This window comes from Cavenderia fasciculata (genome assembly GCF_000203815.1).
Source record: "Cavenderia fasciculata unplaced genomic scaffold Scf_Dfasci-G-b-190b03.r1-5, whole genome shotgun sequence".
Taxonomy (NCBI): Eukaryota; Evosea; class Eumycetozoa; order Acytosteliales; family Cavenderiaceae; genus Cavenderia; species Cavenderia fasciculata.
In genome coordinates, this window is record NW_004457711.1 from 469,274 (window position 1) to 491,875 (window position 22,602).

The following is a 22,602-nucleotide window of genomic DNA, read 5'->3' on the forward strand; positions in this document are numbered from 1 at the left end:
GAGGAATCGAATCCCTCCCTTGTTTCAATTGATCAGTACCCAACCAACGGATAAAAAAACTGCGTATTGTCTAAAGACAAAGGGAAGGGCAGCATCGATGGGGCTATGGGGGGTGGATCGAACTGATGGTTTGAGTGTGCAAAGTTTAAAAATAACTTGGGAGGTGTTCGAAATCCTCCCCTACCTCACCTTTTGATCGCCAATCGGGTTCAATTTCAAGACACTGCTGAAAGTCATCCTAGATATTTTTCGTCTTGCTTCAGATAATGCCAAGCAAGAGCAATGAATTAATTTAAAGATCTTCTCTGGTTGGTTACGATGATGGCTGATAGGATCAACCAAACACACACAAACAAATCAATTATCCGCTCACCCAAAGAGCTATCTAACACATCATCCGTCACCGCTATCCTATTCTTAGATAGAAGAAGATAGACATAATCCCAATCAAAATAACAAAAACAGATAGATAGATTAGATTATTTGAGTATTTTTGTTTTATCTCCCTCCCTCTCCTCTTCCTTACTAATATCACCTCTGTACAAATAATGAATCATTCATTCATGACTATGATTGATTATGTGATAACCATCAGTAGTTGTATAATGCATCCTGGCGCTGTATATTATGTGCACTCCATTCTTCGAGTGCTTTCGCGATCAGAGACAACAGATTTTTTGAAAAAGAAAAAAAAATCAAAAAAAAGGGTTTTGGATCTGCACCTCTTTTTTTTTTGTTGCTCTCTCACTCGGTCAAACTCTGCTCTGCGCACTATGGGCACCTTTGATTACTTCTGATCATCATTCATTTATTAGTGTAGTTTATCTATCTATTTCATTTTCATTTTATAAATATATATTTTTTTTCTTTATACCCCTTTATACCCTTTAGTCAAAAGACATGTCATGGACACTAGATGTTGATCGTGGGAGACAAACATGGAGATATGTAGAGAACCCAACAGAGCCAAACCCTGTTGATGTTCATCTTTTATCTTTAAAGACTCCCGTATGTAGAGAGACAAAAGAGAGAGATAGAGATAGATAGTAGAGACATATAGATAAAAGAGATAGAGAGAACTATATATCTAATCTATCTATTTAAATTTATTTATGATTTTAGGGAACAACATGCCCAGAAGGTTGCAATCTTAAACCAGCAACATCACCACAAGAAGCAATTAAAAAGTCGATCGATTATTTCTCTCAAGTTCAAACCAAGGATGGACATTGGGCAGGTGATTATGGAGGACCTATGTTTTTGCTCCCAGGTCTCGTCATTACATGTTATGTTACTGGCTATGCTCTCCCAGAACCACATCAAAGAGAGATCATTAGATACTTGTTTAATAGACAAAATCCAAATGATGGTGGATGGGGATTGTATGTAAACTCTTTAAACTTTAAACTTTCAATCCTATTCTTATTTCTTTTTTTTCTTTTTTCTTTTCTTTTTTCTTAGACATATTGAAGCACATTCAGATATATTTGGAACAGCATTACAATATACAACATTGAGAATATTGGGAGTACCAGCTGATGAACCAAGAGTAGCAAAGGCACGTGCCTTTTTATTGGCAAATGGTGGAGCATTGGGAATCCCATCGTGGGGCAAGTTTTGGTTGGCAGTACTCAACGTGTACAAGTGGGAGGGATTGAACCCAATCCCAATCGAGTTGTGGTTGGTGCCATACAAATGGCCAGTGTGTCCAGGTCGTTGGTGGTGTCATTGTCGTATGGTGTATCTTCCCATGTCGTACTTGTACGCTAGAAAGACAACGTGTGTCGAGACGGAGCTCATCAGAGAGTTGCGAAAGGAGTTGTACAATGAGGCGTACGAGAGTATTTCGTGGGCAGACCAACGCAACAATGTGTCCAAGCTCGACATGTACAATCCACACACTACCCTACTCAAGACTGTCAATAGCGCACTCTACCTCTACGAAAAGTATCATTCAACGTGGCTGCGTAACAAAGCCATCGATTTTACTTTTGAGCATATTCGCTATGAAGACGAGCAGACCAAGTATGTTGATATCGGACCTGTCAACAAGACGATGAACATGTTGTGTGTGTGGGACCGCGAAGGCCGCTCGCCCAACTTTTACAAGCACGCCGACCGTCTCTTTGACTATTTGTGGTTGGCCGAGGACGGCATGAAGATGCAAGGGTACAACGGCAGCCAGTTGTGGGACACTGCCTTTATCACACAGGCGTTTGTCGAGACTGGCATCTCACACAACTACCCCGAGACCATGAAGATGTGCAACAGCTACCTCGACGTGTCCCAAGTGCCCGAAGACGCCCCCGAGATGGACAAATACTACCGTCACATCTCCAAAGGTGCCTGGCCATTCTCTACAGTGGACCATGGCTGGCCTATCTCTGACTGCACGGCCGAAGGTGTCAAAGCAGCCCTTTCACTACGTTCGCTTCCTTTCATCACACCCATCTCGCTCGACCGAGTTGCCGAAGGAATCAACGTCATCCTCTCACTCCAAAACAAGGATGGTGGTTGGGCATCTTATGAAAACACTCGTACCGGCCCTTGGATCGAGAGCTTCAACCCATCCGAGGTGTTCCACAACATTATGATTGACTATTCCTACGTCGAGTGCTCTGCCGCTTGCGTGCAGGCCATGTGCAAGTTCCTCAAGTTTGCCCCCAGCCACCCCCGTCTCAAGGAGATTAACCGTTCGATTGAACGTGGCGTTCAATTCATCAAATCTATCCAACGTGCAGACGGTTCGTGGATCGGCTCGTGGGGTATCTGTTTCACCTATGGCACTTGGTTTGGCATCGAAGGTTTGGTTGCCGCCGGCGAACCACTCTCCAGTCCACACATTGTCAAGGCTTGCAAGTTCCTCGTCTCCAAGCAACGTCCAGATGGTGGTTGGGGTGAATCCTTTAAATCAAACGTCACCAAGGAATACGTTCAACATCCAGATCAATCTCAAATCGTCAATACTGGTTGGGCTCTATTATCTCTTATGGCTGCTAAATATCCAGATCGTGAACCAATTGAAAGAGGTATTAAAGTATGTGTATAGAAAAAAGAAATAGACAAAAAAAAATAGAAAAAAAAAAAAAAAGATAGATTATTAATCTTTTATTTATTTATTATTTAGTTCTTACTTTCAAAACAATATCCAAATGGTGATTTCCCACAAGAATCTATTATTGGTGTATTCAATTTCAATTGTATGATCAGTTATTCAAATTACAAGAATATCTTCCCACTTTGGGCTTTGGGTAGATACAATAACATGTATCTTAAAGCTAAGATTTAAATAACTCTCTACTGTGGGTCAGTCTATCATATATATATATAGCAATCCTTTGTTTCAATATTTTATATCCTCCTAGTACCATCCATCATTCATCATCCATCAAATCAATCAAATCAATCAAACTTTTAAACCAATTCACTCAACCAATTATTTATTATTTTCTTATATATTTATTTCAATATTTGTGTTATCAAATCAACCAATCAAATTAAGATTTCAACCAAAAGAATAAATCATTATCAATATTTATAATTGTGTTCACTCCTCCTATATACTATACTATACTATACTATACTTATAAGTAACTTGTGAGTAAAAGTGTTATTATTATTTTTTAAAAAAAATGATTTAAAATTATCTGTGAGTGAGCGTGTTGTGTGTGGATTGGAAAAAGAGAGTGATGATTAATCATTAAAAAAAATATCTACTGGAATTTTATTTATTTATCAATAAACCATTCATTGGATATATAGCTGGTTCAACTATGAATGACAATGAAACATACAGACAGAGAAAGAAAGTGGAGCGAGTGGGAAGAAGAGTGGGTGTGAATGATTAAATGATAATCATATCATATCATAATCATTTTTATTTTTATTATTATTAATATTAATATTACATGTGATGTGTGCACACGATAATTAAAATTCACTTAAATTGGTGTTGGATGACACATAAAACGAAAGAAAGAGCCAAAGGACATTTAAATATTAAAAAGTATTCAAAAATATTATCACAATTATTATTTATTTTATTTATTTTATTTATTTATCAATCAAATTATTTTATTCATTAATACAACATTTCTATTGATTCGAATACTAAAAAAAGAAAACAAACAAAAAAGATTCTAGATTTTAGAAATTATATTATCAACTCGATCTGTCAATTAATAATGTTTAATCTAATATTATTTAGTTTATCAACATTGACAGCTTTAGGAAATGGTAAATAAAAATATGAACAATTGATCAAGTATTTTATACTAACCAAATTTGGTAAAGCTATAACAACTGATAGTGAAAATGGAAATACAGCTAGCGGAAGTGTTGGTTGTAATGAAACTGGTTCTAGTTATTTGGTTAGTGGTGACATTCAAGCACATATAAGTAGAAAAGATGGTATAGTATTATTATTATTATTATTATTTTCAATCAACATACATATTCCTAATCCAAATACCATTTTCTCTCTCTTTTTTTAGTATTTGATAATTTTGTAAATCCAGAAGATATGCCAAGATATAATTTCCAAAGAACCAAAGTATCCAAAGAATTTGATTTAAAAAATAGCGATTATGTTGAATCCCTCATAGTTTTGGGTTTACCAGGTCTTATATTATCAATTGCATTTCTATTCTTGGGTATTATTGCATTATTTTTAAGGTATGTCTCTCATAACCCTCTAATATAGTTGTATGATTACTTTACTTACATTCTTTTATGTTTCTAGAAATTGTATACATTGGGGAAAAAAAGATCCAAGATTAGAAATACTTGAAGGAAAAGGGGAGGATTTAATTGATACCAATTCAATGGCAGAATTTGAACATAGACCCAAAAGATACAAGACACCATTTTGCTTGAGACTAGTCAAGTTTTTGTTGTTTTTCATCATCTTGGTTACATTGGCAGGTGTCATTATCGGGTTGACTAGTAATGCACAAGTTTCCAAAGACATTAATGGTTTTTTCATCAAGATTGAGGATACCTCAAAATTGGCAAAGTCTGTTGTCAACACTATACGTACCGGATTGGCTGGAAAGACTGCCGATGCATCATTGGTTCGAAAGAATATGAATGCAATTGGTGCAGCAGTTGAAAAGGCATACCAAGACGCACACAAAGCACGTGTCAGTGAATCCAACTTGAATTCGTTGCGTGACACTATCATCACACTCAGCTATATTATAGCAGTACTTGCATCGGCGTGGGGTGTGTTTGCGTTGGTCAATGGTATGTCATGGTCGTTTATGTTTCTGTCCTATATGAGTCTGCTGGCCATATTTGTAAGCTATTTGAGTTTGGGTATCCATCTGCCGCTGTCTGCAGCATCGAGTGATCTGTGCAACTCCATGTCGAGATACATCGAGACTGGTGCAACTGCCCCGTGGATGAAGACATGGCTCGACTGCGACCCAAACAATGAGGAGGTTACCTCTGCCGTCGCATTTGCCGAAGCTGAAGCTACCAAGTTACTCGACATCTTGAATCGATTCTCGTCAACCTATATGAACAAGACATTCAACATGAACAATCTCGATACCTATGACTACCAACAATTGCGAGCATACATTGCCGATCCCAAAGACGACATGATCTTTATCAACAAGTTTGATCGTACCACTGGCAGACTCATCCAGTCTGTTGGTAAACTACGATCCATTGCCACTTGTTCCTATGTTAAAGATACCATTGTCTCTATTGAACACTCTTATTGTAGTGGTCTTGTGTATGTATACATAAATAATAATAATCCATCAACTTGTTCTTCTCTTCTTTATGTAATATTAATATTCTCTTTCTTTCTCTTTCTACCATTCTCTCTATTTAGATCGAATATAAACAAGATTATATTCTCAGAGATTATAGTTGGATCTATTTGGATACTTGGTTTCATCTTTGCAGTAGTGTATAGTAAAAAGTTTGAACAAAAGGATGATGATGAAGAAGAGGCAAAGAAAAAGGTTATTGCTGATGAATCATCACAACCTATCGAAGGTAATAATAATAATAATAATAATAATAACATGCAAATACAAATAAATACTCCATAATAAACACATTTAAAAAAATATGAGCCCAACAATTTAAATTAAAATTAAAATTTAATGCTTTTGTTTATTGTATTAATATTGTCTCGACAGCTATAATTCGGCTCTACATTGAATAGTTACAGCAGACCTCAATCAATTTGGTAGACGCTCAAATCAACAACATACCACTCTCTCTTGACATTTACATTATAATCAAAGTATATACAGTTGAGAATCATTATAGATTCACTTTATTTTACATATTATCAAACTATATCATCAATGGTATGTCGATTATACTTCCAAACTACCCCCCTTGTGTAAATGTCAAGAGTCTATTTTCTCCAAATGCTCAAATCAATAGGTGCAAGGTGAATCTATCCATCTAGGGTCGACTGAACACCTTTCATATGACGTAATTGGTCCATTCATCAAGTATTTATTGAGCGTATCTCTCTCTCAAACTCGGCCGCTTGCAGATTATAATCATTGCCCAAGTGGCAAAGGCAATAGTGACCAGCTGGATTCTTCTTCTTCCAGCCTCTCTCACTCACTCGTCTCTTTCGCTTTTGCCACTTGGGTATTGAGAATCTTCTTCTGAATACCAAATCTTAACGACCACGTATAGTATAGTATAGTATAGTATAGAATAACTAAACAATTATTATATATATATATAATATATTATACACATTATTACTAATATTATTTCTATTCCAAAATGTATATTAAATATTAAATAAATAATAATAATTTTGTTTTTTATTCACATTTCTTTCTTTCTTTGCAGTCATTCAATTCATTCTTTCGCAAACATAAATGATGATGATTATGATTATGATGATAGATCTATAACCTTGGTAAATGAACAAATGGTAGAATATATATTACTACAATGCTATAGTTGTCATACATTCCAAATCAATCAAAAGACTAAAGTTAGCAAGTTTCAATGCAAGATTTGCAACGAGAAGCAAAGTGTCAAGAAGATCTATGCCATATCGAATCAACCAAAGGATCTTCGTCCACTCGTTCAAAAGTACAATCTAGAAGGTGGTTTAAAGAGAGAAGAAGCTGATAAACATAAAGTCGAACAATTTGAAATTAATCAACAACAAGATGATCAACATCAACATCAACAACAAGCAAACTACTTTGATGATGATGATAGTGAACAAAATCATCAAGATGAATTTGAACAACTACAACAACAACAACAAACGGAAAGAGGATCAATGAAGAGAAAACAACAACCTCAATCATCATGGAATCAATTCTTTGATGATGAACAACATAATCAAAAGAATGAAGAAGAATTAAATGATTTTTATGTAAGACAAATGATCAATTAGAAAGATGGTTATTATTATTGATTAACTAATCTAATTCTATTTATATAGAATGTTAATTCAAATGATTCAGATGGCAACGATTTTGAAATATCAACAGATGCATTACCTCAAAGAGGAAGAGGTAGAGGTGGTCGTGGTGGTGCTGGTGGTGGTGCAAGGGGTAGAGGTAGAGGTAATGCAAATGCGACTACGAATACCTCAACTCCTTCGCTATCGACTAGAGGAAGAGGAAGAGGAAATACAAGTACCAGAGGTAGTACTACTGGAAGAGGTGGAGCAAGAGGTGGTGGTGGGTTTATTCAACCAACAATACAGTCAACAAGAAATATTAATAATGATAGAAATGATATTGACGAATCAGATGATTTTTATAATACTGGTCACGATGATGATAATGGTAATGATTTCTACACTGGATATGGGAATAATAATAATAATAATGGTTTTAATACATTCAAGAAAATTAGATCAAATGATATCATTTCACCAACAACGACCAATACACAACAACAACAACATTTCGAACCATTAAAAATTACCAAACCAACTGTTTCACTCTCTATACCAAAGAAAACAATATCCCTATCTATTAACAAAAATAATAATAATAATAATAATAACAATAATACTACTTCTACTTTTACGACTAGGACGATGAATGATCAATTTAATAATAATAATAATAATAATAATAATTCATATAAGACTACAAATATACAAACAAACAGTAGACCACCACCAGCACCACCAACAGTTGATCCTTATCTACAAATGTCAAACAAAAATACTGTATTTTCACAATCTATCAATTTACCTTTACAACAGACAGCCGCTACTACTCAACCATCAACATATAATAATAATAATAATAATTTTAATTCAACATCAAAATGGAATCATTTGTTTGACGATGATCAAAATAACCAAGGTGACGTGGATGCAGATGATTTCTATGGTACTGGAGAGTAAAGTAAAGTAATCGTGCGGAGGGGGTGAATCAAAAATCATTAAACAAAAATCAATGAAGCAAAGTAAAGTTCACAACGGGAATCCCGAGAGATGAATCACGTCATTGAGCAAAAAAGAAATAAAAAAAATTTAAAAATTTATTATTTAAAAAGGACACCCGCAATGTCCATTAATTAGAAGAAGTTTTGAAGTACTCATTCATTGATAAGTCGGATAGATAGTATAATAGATAATATATAGATATTTTTTAAAAGAAAAAGAAAAAGAAAAGGAAAAAGATAAAATAGATCAGGTCACACAAGAACAAGATCTTTATTTGTTGTATAATAGTAGAATAGAACCAAACCATTGTTGGTGTTTAAACATTCATCATCATCATCATCATCCCCCTCCCCTTCCCACCCCCCCCACAAATAACAGAAGAATAGATCAGATAGATAAATAGTCTATCTATCTTTATAATAATAAATAATGTCATCATCAACAAGACAAAGAGGTACAACAACAACAACTACTAAAGATACGAATGGTAATCAAAAAATATCACCATTAGTAGGAGCAGGTATAAAGAGTACAAATAGTAGTGCATTATTGTCACCACAAATTAGCAAGTTGGCAAACATCGATCCATTTGATTCGAGTAAAGACGAGACATCATCAGATGACGAACAAACAGCAGCATCAAACAATGCCGATGGTCAAAAGTCTACCGATCCACCACAATCCAAATACAAAAAACTAATGGTTCGAAGTGTCATGGGTGCTGCCATGATCTTCTTCTTTATTGGTATCCTTCGAACCGACCACTTTATCGTCTCGTTGTTTGTCATGGCTCTCCAATTGCTCGTCTTTAAGGAAATGGTTTCATTGCGTTATGTAGAGGCCAAAGAAAAGAAGATCCCCAGATTCAGAACCTTGGCATGGTTCTTTTTATTGTCTGCCTTTTACTTTTTCTATGCCAAGCCAATCCTCCTTAAAATTTCCTCTGTTTTCCCTGAAGCTCAACATTTTGTAAAGTTTCATCTTTGGCATTCTTTTTCTCTTTATTGTATTGGTATGAAAAAAAAAAAACAAAAGAAACAAAAAAGAAAAGATATATAACTAGTTTATTAATTCTTTTTTTATTTATTTATTTATTTTAGGATTTGTATCATTTATTTTTACATTGAGAAAAGGTGTATATAGATATCAATTCTCTCAATTCACTTGGATTTTGATGATTTTATTGATGGTTGTTGTTCAATCAAACTTTATCATTTCAAACATTTATCAAGGTTTGATTTGGTTCATCTTACCAGTTTCAATCATTGTTTGTAATGATATCTTTGCTTATTTTAATGGTTTCTTTTTGGGTAAAAAGTATGTTGAAAACATAAATTTAAATATATAATACAAATAGTAATTAATTATTTCTTTTTCTAAATTTAGATTCATTCAAAAACCATTAATGAAAATTTCACCAAACAAGACTTGGGAAGGTTTCATTGGTGCCACTATTTGGACTTTAATTTTTGCTTATTATGTATGATGATCATCAAATTATTATTACAATCTATTTTTTAAAATCATTTGTATTTATATTTTTAATTTATTTAATTTTAATTATTTTTAGTTTGCAGGATATTTAATTCAATTTGATTGGGTAATTTGTCCAAAGGGAAGTGGAGACTTTTTAGAACCACTTCATTGTACACCAGATCCAGTATTCCTTCAAAAAGAGTTTATTATTCCAACTGAAGTGTCAACTATTTTGACCAAGTACCTTGGTATTACACTCACCTCTCTCACCTTTGTGCCCATCCAATTGCACGCACTTGTCCTCGCCTTGTTTGGATCGTTGATTGCTCCATTTGGTGGCTTCTTTGCCTCGGGTATCAAGAGAGCCTACAAGATCAAGGACTTTGACAACATCTTCCCAGGCCATGGTGGTGTCACTGACAGAACCGACTGTCAATTCATCATGGGTCTCTTTATTCACGTATACTATTATACTTTTATCAAGACCAACGAACTCGATGCAAGCCAAATCTGGCAAGGTCTCTTGATGTTGCCCGTCGACCAACAAGTACAAATTTTCCAAAAGTTACAAAATGTCATCTCTTCAGCAGCAGCTACCACTCTTGCTTAAAAGACATTCCATTCATTACAACAAAAAAATTAGAAATAACCTTGATGTTATTTTTTTCCCAAACTTTTATATAAATAATATTCCCATCAACCAATATATATATTCTTGTTGAGAGAGAGAGAGAGAGATAAATATCGTTGCTTTGACTGGAGCACGTGATTAATCTTTGGTTTCAATTTTTCGTTGCGGTTGTGATTCTTTTTTTTTTTATTGTGTTAACATTGTGCGATGATTTCTTTGTGATCATTTTGCTCCCTCTTTTGTGTATCATATTTAAACCTCCTTCTTATCCAATAGACACTTACACCACAACTGCTACTATGACCAACCTTTGTTCAATTTAAAAACAAGTTGACCACTCGAGTTGAATGGGCTCCACCAGATCCCTGAATCCATGTGATCATGTGATCATGTGATTCACCCGAGCCATCATCGTGAGTTGGTCGACAACTACAGCAATGAGCACGCTCACGTGTAAACAAATCATTTTAAATAATATCCTTGTCATCATCATCTTCTTCTCTTTCCTCTTCTCCACATCCACCACAACATATAAATAGTTTATGTGTAAAAGTCTGACAGTTGAATCATAGATAATCAATCATATTTATATAAATATATATATATATATATAAACTAAATATGTCATTAACAGAAGAAGAATTTCATACTATTTTCCCTGGGTATCCCTCCAGAGGTCACGATATCGATGATATTTTGAGTCAGATTGATAATGGAACTCTAGTATCACCGGATCCAAATGCCATCGCCTTCCCTGTCAGGTCACCAACTAATGTACCAAGGGTACCACCACCCAAACCAACACCACCAAAGACTATGAAAGAGAATAAGTTCTATGCCACTTATTTTGAGAAGTCTAATGAAGTATTCAACGATGAAAAGCGTCCAGTTCCACCATTGCCAGCTAAAGCAACTGGTGTCGTAAAACCTGTGCCAGCCCCTATTACCAAAGGTCCTGCTGCATCCAAGGTAGCAGCCGCTGAGGGTCAAGACTTTACCCCCAAAAGTCCTGCTGTTTCAAAAGCTGCTGTTGCTCCTCCCCTACTACCACCTCCCGACGCTTCTTTCGTTATGCCTCCCTTTGATCCAGATAGAGTGGTTTCCGATGAAGAAGGTTTAAAGATCATCCTTCACTTTTCCGTCTTTGAGGGATCAAAGAATGTAAGTTTAAATCTATAAATCTACTATTCTCGCTCATTTGTAATTTATATATCCATCTAACACCATTCATTCATTTATTCTATTTTATTCTATTTTAATGTAATTAGGTTGTTGCCGATAATGCAAATAATTACTTTCTTGAAAACGTATTATACTATACCGATCCAAATTCAAAGGTGTTGGATTTATTTGGTATCAAGAGACCAGTACTCGACAAGTCACGTTTAGATATTAGTGATGATCCAAAGGTTACTGTCTGGTATTCCTTTTACTCATTCTTTTATCTACCATTGATCGTTGCCAACGGAGGATATTCAGTTTCTAAAAAAGATTAATGCCAAATTTTGCCAAGAACAGATTCATCAGCTTGAAACTGGTCCAGCTTATGATGTATGTATTAATTTAATATATTTAATAATAATAGTAATATTTAAATAATTAAAGATAAATATTAATTTAAATCTATCAATTATTCAATTATTATAATTTTAATTTTTCTATAGAATACATATGCTCACCAGAGAATGTTATTATTCAAGTACGCATTCTGCCAGAAAAATCAATGGATGCAGAAATTCCAAAAGAATGCTGTGCGTTGGTTACCACTCTACATGGCTGCTCTAAAGGATCAATTCAATCTGGCCAAACACACTCAAACGACCAAGGAAAGAACTACTGAACAATTACAAGCTTTCATTGTCAATGCCAAGGCTACATTAGATGTATTGGATCCAACCGGAGAGAATTCAAAGAATATGATCAATATTCTAATGGGATCTTCCATCTTTGTTGGCCTGGATCAGAAAAATTCAATCAAAGATACTCCTCAAAATCGCCAAGTGATTAAAGATACCGTTAAAAGTATAGTAGAGTATGTTAAAAATGCTGGTCCTGCTGATCCAGATGACCCAGATTCTGTGGATAAAGTGGTAATCGGTAAAGATTTGATAGCTTTTCTTGGTGGCACAGCTGGAGCCATTTCTGCTATCCAAAAGGCTATTCTGGCCACTCAATTCGAGTCTGTTGATGGCCCAGATTTTTCCAAAGGTTTTGATCAATATTTCAAGGACATTGGAGCAAGAGTAATGAACAAAATGCAATTCTCTGTAGCTGAAAAGAAAGACAAGTTCTTTAAATGGTATTTTACAATTAAATATTTATTTATATATATATATTTAAAGATTAATTAATTAATCTTGGTTTTTTTTTTTTTTCATTTCCATAATAGGTTGGGAAGAGCATTCAAGACATGTCAAGTCGGAGTTATCATCTATTCGATCTACAATTGGGACAAGGTAATTCATTCATTAATGAATGCTTTCATTCAAAACAAACTAATATATATATATATATTGACAATTATTTATATTTATTTTTACTCTATATATAGTTGGACACGTACAACAAATTGTATTTTATGGCAGATATTGTTAATATCGGATTAGATTTAGCGTCTGCCACGAAAACAGCACCAAAAGCCCTTAAACAATTTGGTAATTTGGTGGGACTTGGTCTAAACAAAATACCATATGGAAACAAGGTTCTCAGCGTATTGGAGACTGCATTCACAACAGATCTTGCCGAATTTGTTCAAACACGTTTCAGTCCAATCCTAATGGCCGTGTCTGCCATCAAAAGTGTTTATGATTGCGTGCAAGATGCACAAGAAGGTAACATTGGTGCCATGGTGATTGACGGTGCCAGCGCCGTCATTGGACTCGGAGCTGCTGTTGCCATCTTTGCAGGTTGTGCTTGTGCAGGTATAGTATAATAATGAAATAATAATGAAAATAATAATATCACGGTTTATTTATACTTATTTCTTTCTTTCTTTCTATCGATCTTAGGACCCCTAGCATTGCTCGCAGGTGGTGTTTTATTGGCCCTTGCAGGTATCAAGTACCTATTCTTTACCCCAACAAACGACCAAATTTACTTTGATCAATATTTACCTTTTTTCTTTAAACTTAAAGAATATCAATAAAATACAAAAAAAGTGAGACTTTTGCAATGTATCACTAGTGATGAACCCATATGCTCACCAGAGAATGTTATGATTCAATACACATTTGCTTTTCTTGATGGTACAGTTGGAGCCATTTCTTCTATCCAAAAGGCACAGAGTCTGGTTGATATAACCTAGATTTAAATGGTATGGTATCCAATATTTATATAATTACTTTATTAATATTAATGAATTCTTTTTATTTTTCAGGCTTACTGAAAGTCTATCAATCAAGATCACTAAAAGAAAGAGAGGGAGAGAGAAAAATTATTATATTCAACTCTAGTTAAATATTTAACCTTTTGTGAGAGGTGGGTGGCAGGTTAATTAATACTTTGATCATTGTCATCCAGTGATATTCCAACAACCCCCCCCCCCCCCCGTTTTCAATCATTCTAGTCTAAATTGAAAGGAAAGGACCTCAACATTAAAACAATGCCAACCCTTAATATACAACCATTCGTCTCTACAATCCATAATATTATTATATCTCTAATAACTTCTTCTTATCTATAAACAACAAGCATGCAATTGATCATGTACGCACCATCAACAATAGTTTAAAGATAATCTAAATGTTGGATGTTTAGTTTCTGAGTTTATGTGTTGTTGTTGTTGGTTAGAGAGATAGGAGAACACGTGATTGATTACTTTTATCAGCACCGTTTCGATTGGCTCCGCTCCTAAACTTTGTTTCAAATTTTCATTGCCGCACAGATCTTTGTGTCTCAGCACCACAATGTTGTTTTTTGTTTGTTATTCGTTTTTAAGCTCCCTCTTTTGTGTATCATATTTAAACCTCCTTCTTATCCAATAGACATCGATCACAATCGGGAGGGGCTGTAACTTGAAACCATGACATTCAATGGGCTCATGCCCCACCAACCACCCGATCACTGAATCATCACATGATCAGTTCAGTTGGTTTAGTTAGCTCTCTGAACTAGAGAGGGCTAGGAGGGAGCGACCGTCGCTCGCGTGTAACAATCAACCTACCTCATATTTTAATAATACTAATATCTTTGTCCACATACACCACGACAACCAACCAACCACAACATTTATATAAAGTTAGTCGTCGACAAGATAGATAATTAATCAACAGTAGTAATAACAAATATTAGTAATAATATTAATAATGTCACTTACAAAAAATGATATTATGGATTTAATAGGAGACATGTACCCTGGGTATCCAGGTGGCCATAATATTGAAGATATCATGGATCAGATTGATAATGGAACCTATAAACCACCAACCATTCCCGATACTAGTGTCACTCCACCAGTCAAGCCACCAACTACCACTCCACCACCTGTCAAGCCACCAGTCATTACTTTTCCACCAAAGATACCACCAAAGACTGTGAAAGAGAATAGATTCTATGTCGGTTATTCCTCTAAGTCTGATGAAGTATTCAACGATGAAAAGCGTCCAGTCCCACCATTGCCAGTTGCCAAGCCTCCTGCTCCAGGTTCCAAAGCAGCTGCTGCTGTCAGATCAAAGAGAGAAGTCGAGCAAGACCTTTTACCAGCTTGGGATCCCGATTACGTCATCCCTCCTTTTGATCCAGATAGAAAACTTACCGATGAAGAAGGTTTGAAGATAATCCTTCATATGTCTGTCTTTGAAGGATCAAAGAATGTATGTTCTCAATTAAATATATTTATTATTACTATTATTTATTTAAAAGTATTTCTAGACAAAAATCATTAATCCTGTTTTTTTCTTTTTTTTTTTAATACTAAATTATAATTAATATTTTTATATATTTATTCTATATATTTAATTATTTAATTTATTAGGTTGTTTCCCAGAATGCTGACAATTATTTCTTGGAGAACATGTTACACTATTCTGATCCAAACAATGAAATTTTGGAATTATTTGGTCTCACCAAGCCAAAACTCAACCAGAAACGTTTAGATATTTGTGATGAGCCAAAGGTTACTCTCTGGTATTCCTACTATTCATTCTACTATCTACCATTGATCGTTGCCAATGGAAACTATTCAGTCTCTAAAAAGATTGATAACAAATTTTGTCAAGAAAAGCTTCATAATCTTGAAACTAATCCAACTTTTGATGTATGTAAAAAAAAATATAATATATTTAATATATTTAATATATTTAATATATTTAATATATTTAATATATTTAATATTTAATGATATTTATTATTCATCAAATAATTATATAAATATTAAATTTAAAATATTCTCTATTCTATTTTATTAATTTATTATTATTATTATTATTATTTTATTTATTTCTCATACAATATAGAATACCTATGCTCATCAACGTATGTTATTATTCAAATTTGCATTCTGTGAAAAGAACCAGTGGATGCAGAAATTCCAAAAGAATGCTGTGCGTTGGTTACCACTCTACATGGCTGCTCTAAAGGACCGTACAAATTTGCCCAAGACGATTTATGATTTGAACAACAAAAGATCTCAAGAACAATTCCAAGCCTATATTGTCAATGCCAAGGCAGTACTAGATATCTTTGATCCGACCGGAGAGACTTCAAAGAATACCATCAACACGATCATCGGTGCTTCAATCTTTATCAACCTCGATAAGCAAAACTCAATTAAAGATACCAAGCTCAACAGAGATATTATCAAAGATACCATCGAGCGTATCATTGAAAAGGCAAAGAGCGGCGTTGATGAGCCTGATGTGGACCAAGATACACTGACCATCTACAAGGACATCCTAGCCGTAACAGGTTCTACGGTGGGAAGCGTCAGGGAGATTCAGAAAGCTATTCTGGCCACACAGTTCGAGTCAATCGATGGTCCAAACCTAGACAAAGGCTACGAGCAATACTTCAAGGACAGAGGAGCAAGAATAATGAACAAGATGCAAGTGACTGCCTCAAATACTAATCAAATCGCCAAAGCATTTGGTTATATTTTCAAGGTTTGCCAGATATCAGTCATTATCTATTCAATTGTTAATTGGGACAAGTTGGATACCTACAACAAAACTTTCTTTGCTCTGGATGTGATTAATATTGGATTGGATTTAGCATCTAGCTCAACAGAGGTAGTTCCCAATGCCTTTAGATCTCTTGGTTCAGTGATTGGTGTTGGATTGAACAAGCTTCCAGCTGCTGACAAGATTCTCACTGTCATGGAGAATGTCTTTACAACTGACCTAGCTTCATTTGTCGCAACTCGCTTTAGCCCTGGTCTTATGGCTATTAGTGCCATAAAAAGTGTATACGACTGTGTACAAGATGCAAAGGTATTTATTAAATTCTTTCAAAATATATATATATATCCATATTAATAATATTAATATTATCTTTATCTCTCTATCTATCTATTTAGGTTGGTAATATTGGTGCAATGGTGTTGGATGGTGTATCAGCTGGTATTGGTCTTGGAGTTGCCATGGCTATCTTTGGAGGTTGTGCTTGTGCAGGTATAGTATAATAATGAAAATAATAATGAAAATAATAATATCACGGTTTATTTATAGTTATTTCTTTCTTTCTTTCTATCGATCTTAGGACCCCTAGCATTGCTCGCAGGTGGTGTTTTATTGGCCTTGGCAGGTATAAAATACATATTCTTTAGTCCCTCTAATGACCAAATATTCTATGACAAACTCTATAAAGATTTTAAACTTAATTAAATAAATTAATTTATACAATGCAGGAGTGAACTAGTTAACTTTTTTCATTGACCACTTTTTTAATTTACTCGTATGAATTATGAATAATAATAATAGTTGTACAGATAAAGTAGATAATAACTTGAATAAATTGTTGTAAATTCAAATATGTCTGAAGATGATGATGAACAGGGTAAATTATAGCAGATATCAAGATCTATAATAGTATGATTTGAATTTATCACTCACCCTTTTCTCTTCTATTTATCTTTTAGGATTTAGAATATACTCAGAAGATGAATTGAATAGTAAACTAAAGAAAGAATTACTTTTGATTTGTCAATCATTGAATGTACATGCTCAAATGAGCCATTTAAAAAATGAAATGATTATAAAGACCCAAATCGATTAGAGTTCAAACGTAAAATGATAGACAATAATCCTCTATGTGATTACAACAAAGGATCATTAGATTATTCATTACCATGGTCAATCATCAGTAGAATACTCGATCTAGTTTGGAGTGAATCATCTATTTGTACATGCTACTTTAGTGATCAATTCATTTACTGTTAAATCGCAATACGCAAACCACCGCAATGCCTTTGATTACTATCAAATGTGGTCAATCTATCAACCATTGTTGGAACAACACAAAGAATCAAGAATGAAATGTCCAATGCACGCATACCACTATTTGAATGGTTTGGAGCCATCAATCAACATTTCTAAACCATTCACATTTGACTCAAACAATGACACTAACAAATGAAGGTATCAATTACTTGGGTTATCCAAACGAATCAACCACTATTTATCTTCTACGCACTTGATCAAGTCTAAAAATTTTACAGAATTTATAAAACAATCTAAAGTATTCACAAAAGCCAAATCAAGGTGTCCGATACACAAAGATTGTACTCCAAGTCTCAATAGTACAAATAATGACAATATTTTTATACAAATTAATCAACTCCGATTTGGATTGTCAAGTTCATGCAAGTGACTATTTGAATATGTTTCAAAATATCTGATAAAGCAAGCTTTGTTGGTCTTTGAAGATATGGAAAAACAACATCATCACTTTTCAAATCAATATTGTCTGTTGGGTAAATCAATCATATCTCTCACAATTGAAGCACCACCCTGCTAAACAAATGCAATCGGTTATTCTTCCGTCTAGTGTCACCAAACTATCATTCATCGATATCAATATAGCTTTAATCAGCAAAAATAATCCACAAGTGAATGAATTGCTCTTATTGCCCACCACCTCTATCAACAACAGTGATCAATTGATTTTAACCTTTGACAATGTTCAAAAGATTACCATCAGAAATTTCTCGCTTCATGACGTACCGTCGCCCATTTCACATCAAAGCAACTTTCAATTACTTGGTACATTTTATACAAACACTCTGTCAACAAATAATACAGTTCTTTACAAATGGGTTTATTTAAAAAGACTAATAATCACGCATCTCTTCAACAAACTAGAATGATGACAATACAATAGTGAATTAAAATAAAAGTTCTAGAGTTTAAATGAACATATTTATTTTTTGTTGTCGAAGCAGTATTCGTTGAATCTTTGATGTTGAATTGATGCACCTTCTTAAATAAAGAACTCATTTATTTAAGCCAAGCCACAGGGCAAACATTTTTTGCATAGAGGTTCAAATTTTCGAGACCTTAAGGTTAAACCACCATTTTTTTCAATAAAAAGTTCCAACTCACCTTCAAAAAATCATATCAACTTTTTTTTAAACTATTTAATATCTTATTAATGTATCTCTGTCGAAATTCAACATCAAAATTCTCTTTATTAGTATTTTGTGTTGCACTATTACATGTCTTTTTCTTCGACCCTATTCTAGGCCAAGCTGTCCAACTACAACAGCACCGTGGAATCTCTGACGGCTCCAGCTCCATTGTTCCTGCTGGCCAACAATCATACTCAACGGTAGAGGTTTTGCTTTTACATCTCAACGACAAACTCGAAGAGTTGCTTCGCAACCAACAGGTCTGTAACCAGGATATCAAAGATCTAAAAGACCAAGTTTTAGAGCATACCAACACTCGAAAACAACTCGAGCAAGAGAATCAAAATAAAATCGATCAGCTTCTACAACAACAGAAAGAAATGGAAAGACAACAACAAATACAGCTAGAGGAGGAGATCAAACAAAAACAACTTGCAAACGAACAACTTCAACAATCTTTGCAAAATTTTGAGCAACTCCAACAACAACAGCAGCAACTCCAACAACAACAGCAGCAGCAGCAACAACCACCACCACAACAAAAGGAAAATAAAAAGGAAAAATGGTACAAAAAATTAAAATTCTAATAAACAGGAATCATAAAATTAAATTAAAAAAGAAAGTGTTCCTCTTTCTTTTTTTTTGTATACTCTTGAATATCATCCAATCGATTTTTTGAAGGTACCATACAGGTGTCTCCATATGTCGGCCTTTAAAAAATAAATCAACGACATTTTGTACTAGTCTCAAAAATTTAGCATTTATGAAGTTTTTTAAAAATTAATTTTTTCTCTCCTTTTTTTTGCTCATGGTTTGCACCATTCCTTTATCTCAACTAGTATTATAGATAGATTATATTTTATTTATTTATCAAAATGCCAGATAATGCACCAGATTGCCATGTGTATGCACCACATCAACTCAAAAAAGACAACAACAAAACACCCAAATGGTCGACAAGAGGAGTAAGTGCATTGCTAGTATTATTATTTGCAATGAGTGTTGGTGTATTTCAATCAATCCAGTATAGTGGACCGATTGATCATCCAGCACCATATCTTTCTCACTCTCAATCACCTTCACATGTAGATCATATGGCTGTCAATAAAACAATGGATGAGATAAAGATCATCGAGAAGAAAATAGAAAGTTTAAAAAATCAACCTCCACCACCACCTAAACGACAAAACTATGGAAATGGACTTGTAGTGACAAAAAAACAATCAACAGGGTCTCCGTATTCTGTGGTTCCTAGAGGAAATCAATATTCAAATATTGAATTATATCTGATGTCAATGGGAGGAAAATTGGATTCTATTAATAGCCAACTAAAAGATACCAAGAATGGAATCAATGATTTGAAGAATGAAATCAGAGATCAAAATAAAAGACAAACCCAACGAGATAAAGATACTCAAGAAAGTCTTATACGACACGAAGAATTACTCAAAGACCAAAATGCACAACGTCTGGTACAACAAGAAAAAGAAAAACAGCAACACCAAGAATATTTGAAAGCTCAACAAAAACACCAACAAGATATCGAAAATTTGGTGGCAATACAAAATCATCTCTCAGAAAAACTATTAGAACAACAACAAGAAAAAGAAAAGGAGCAACAAAAACCAAAGAAAAAGAATTGGTTCAAAAGATTATTTAATTTATAATAAAGCATAAATTTCTCCATTCAAGACCATTGCAGGTATAAAAAAATAAATAAAAATCTTACGTATAGTTTTACAAATTCAATAATAATAATAATACTATTGATTTATTTAAATAAATTAATTGGTTGTTGGTTTGAAAGTTTTCATCTTTGATGTAAATTGGTCGCGACTCTTAAATGACAACACCAAAAATGCAAGAACTCTAAATGCTATAACAAACAATAGTACAATCCATACATTTCTCCAATAATTGTCATACCCATAATTCATACGATCAATGACCTGTTCTCCAGTCGATGTTGGGCATTGTCCTCCAATTCTTTCACTATCGCTACAACTAAAAACAATTCCTTGGAATGAATTGACAACAATTGCTTCAATTAAATATTTAAAATAACTAATCTATTAAATTTAAAAAAACAAAAAAAAAAGAGGTTAGAAATGATTTGATTGACCAATAAATAAATAAATAAATATTTCAAATTTTGTACATACATAAGGCATCCAAACCCAACCGCTTGGAAGATCTTTTAAATTTACAAAGAAACCTGAAAAGAGGAAGAAAAGAATAACAAGCAAAGGACCAATTGCAGTTCCAACAGCAACAGATGGCACACCCTTCACAATCTGTCAAGTACTGAATCAACACCAATACCTCCCTAACAAGAGTCTATTGCTGTTATACATTCACGAGCTACTTGTACTTATTTGCTCCTCCAATCTACCTCTCTTGATGCTGAGAGATTTTGTTGTTGTTGTTGGCGTAGTAGTTGGTGTTGCCATTATTAGTGTCGCGAGAAGTACTTTGTTTTCTGGGAGGTGTGCTATAAGATAACATTCATCGTGAAAGTTCACTTTACATTGGCAACAAACCTTGGTTGTTCTTGTTCTAGCTTTTATCTTGAGGACTTTGCAATATTGACAAGGTTTGTGACCACTAGTGGAGTCTCGAACCAATGCGTGGACTACAGTTTGGGCGGCAGCAGTGGGACCATAATATTGGCTTCCATTTCCAGACTGTGCAGCATCCAATTCTTCTTCTAGTTGTTTAATCTTATCTTTTAGACTCTGGTCTATTTTAATTCCAATATTTTGTTGTTGGTGGGTTCTGATTGGTGGTGTCGGCAAGCGAAGCATTTCCTGTACCACGCTTTTCACAAAATCACAAAATCGGTACGAACCACGACCTTGAAGCTTTTTGAAGATGCAATATGCGTTCACCATTGCACGATCAAACTGAGTCATGAGGTTTACATGTGTGTATTTGGTTTTTCGATGGGGATAGGACCGACAATTTGATGATAGTTGTCCTGACAGATCGACTCCATGAGTAGTTGCATTGTATTGAGTCTGCACATCGAGCTTTGTGAGCTTTCCATCTTTTAGTGATGGACTACAGGCATTTGATAAAAAGTAGGTTACTTTGCTGTCATTTATGGCAGTGGCACAAATGTCCTGGGGAATACCTGAGTTTTCTTTTGGAAAAGCTATAGCAGCCAACTTTTTCTTACTGTCCTTTTGTACCATATGTCCTAAACCATCTTTGAAAAGGTAAGAGGGTCTAATGGCCCTTACAGTCATTACATAATGAATCTTGTTGTTATTGTTATTGATATTGTTGTTGTTGGTATTGTTGCTATTACTGTCGGTGATACCATTGTTGTTTTGACCAAAGTTTGATAATACAGTGGCAACCTGTAATGACGTATAATAGTTGTCCATAGCAAACAAATAGTGGCCCCCTATCATTTGTAGCAACTTTTTGTTTGACCCACTCTGCAAATTCGATTGGTATTTTAAGAGGACTATTTTGTGGAAAGGAACTAACCACTGATGGATCTAAATAAGATGATAATATTAA

At 34.3% G+C, this 22,602-nt stretch overlaps 9 protein-coding genes across 9 annotated transcripts; 8 read left to right on the forward strand and 1 right to left on the reverse strand.

The window, feature by feature from the left end:
• Positions 1-548: 548 nt before the first annotated feature.
• cas1 (cycloartenol synthase) lies at positions 549-6,645 on the forward strand (the record flags this gene model as incomplete). The annotated part of the gene is made up of 12 exons (XM_004357342.1): positions 549-620; positions 892-1,008; positions 1,123-1,382; positions 1,462-2,025; positions 2,272-3,037; positions 3,128-3,267; positions 4,208-4,236; positions 4,294-4,410; positions 4,494-4,674; positions 4,742-5,740; positions 5,843-6,009; positions 6,434-6,645. The coding sequence occupies 12 exons, from the start codon at positions 549-551 to the stop codon at positions 6,643-6,645; spliced, it is 3,624 nt and encodes a 1,207-aa protein (XP_004357398.1).
• A 271-nt stretch (positions 6,646-6,916) lies between these two features.
• On the forward strand, positions 6,917-8,542 carry DFA_02677 (uncharacterized protein; the record flags this gene model as incomplete). Its single annotated transcript, XM_004357343.1, has 3 exons — positions 6,917-7,375; positions 7,445-8,361; positions 8,518-8,542. The coding sequence occupies 3 exons, from the start codon at positions 6,917-6,919 to the stop codon at positions 8,540-8,542; spliced, it is 1,401 nt and encodes a 466-aa protein (XP_004357399.1).
• Positions 8,543-8,836: 294 nt separating this feature from the next.
• On the forward strand, positions 8,837-10,493 carry cdsA (CDP-diacylglycerol synthase; the record flags this gene model as incomplete). The annotated part of the gene is made up of 4 exons (XM_004357344.1): positions 8,837-9,419; positions 9,508-9,724; positions 9,794-9,887; positions 9,978-10,493. The coding sequence occupies 4 exons, from the start codon at positions 8,837-8,839 to the stop codon at positions 10,491-10,493; spliced, it is 1,410 nt and encodes a 469-aa protein (XP_004357400.1).
• Positions 10,494-11,135: 642 nt separating this feature from the next.
• DFA_02679 (uncharacterized protein) lies at positions 11,136-13,970 on the forward strand (the record flags this gene model as incomplete). Its single annotated transcript, XM_004357345.1, has 8 exons — positions 11,136-11,675; positions 11,783-11,992; positions 12,033-12,065; positions 12,179-12,813; positions 12,904-12,970; positions 13,066-13,435; positions 13,523-13,567; positions 13,891-13,970. The coding sequence occupies 8 exons, from the start codon at positions 11,136-11,138 to the stop codon at positions 13,968-13,970; spliced, it is 1,980 nt and encodes a 659-aa protein (XP_004357401.1).
• An 848-nt stretch (positions 13,971-14,818) lies between these two features.
• Positions 14,819-17,332, forward strand: DFA_02680 (uncharacterized protein; the record flags this gene model as incomplete). The annotated part of the gene is made up of 5 exons (XM_004357346.1): positions 14,819-15,325; positions 15,487-15,768; positions 15,968-16,939; positions 17,026-17,124; positions 17,177-17,332. 5 exons carry the CDS (start codon positions 14,819-14,821, stop codon positions 17,330-17,332), a joined length of 2,016 nt encoding a protein of 671 aa, XP_004357402.1.
• Positions 17,333-17,479: 147 nt separating this feature from the next.
• On the forward strand, positions 17,480-18,345 carry DFA_02681 (uncharacterized protein; the record flags this gene model as incomplete). Its single annotated transcript, XM_004357347.1, has 3 exons — positions 17,480-17,504; positions 17,587-17,663; positions 18,187-18,345. The coding sequence occupies 3 exons, from the start codon at positions 17,480-17,482 to the stop codon at positions 18,343-18,345; spliced, it is 261 nt and encodes an 86-aa protein (XP_004357403.1).
• Positions 18,346-19,454: 1,109 nt separating this feature from the next.
• DFA_02682 (uncharacterized protein) lies at positions 19,455-19,661 on the forward strand (the record flags this gene model as incomplete). Its single annotated transcript, XM_004357348.1, has 1 exon — positions 19,455-19,661. The coding sequence occupies one exon, from the start codon at positions 19,455-19,457 to the stop codon at positions 19,659-19,661; it is 207 nt and encodes a 68-aa protein (XP_004357404.1).
• Positions 19,662-19,949: 288 nt separating this feature from the next.
• Positions 19,950-20,741, forward strand: DFA_02683 (uncharacterized protein; the record flags this gene model as incomplete). The annotated part of the gene is made up of 1 exon (XM_004357349.1): positions 19,950-20,741. One exon carries the CDS (start codon positions 19,950-19,952, stop codon positions 20,739-20,741), a length of 792 nt encoding a protein of 263 aa, XP_004357405.1.
• Positions 20,742-20,858: 117 nt separating this feature from the next.
• DFA_02684 (ABC transporter G family protein) lies at positions 20,859-22,490 on the reverse strand (the record flags this gene model as incomplete). The annotated part of the gene is made up of 3 exons (XM_004357350.1): positions 20,859-21,143; positions 21,237-21,289; positions 21,467-22,490. The coding sequence occupies 3 exons, from the start codon at positions 22,488-22,490 to the stop codon at positions 20,859-20,861; spliced, it is 1,362 nt and encodes a 453-aa protein (XP_004357406.1).
• Between the last annotated feature and the right edge of the window lie 112 nt (positions 22,491-22,602).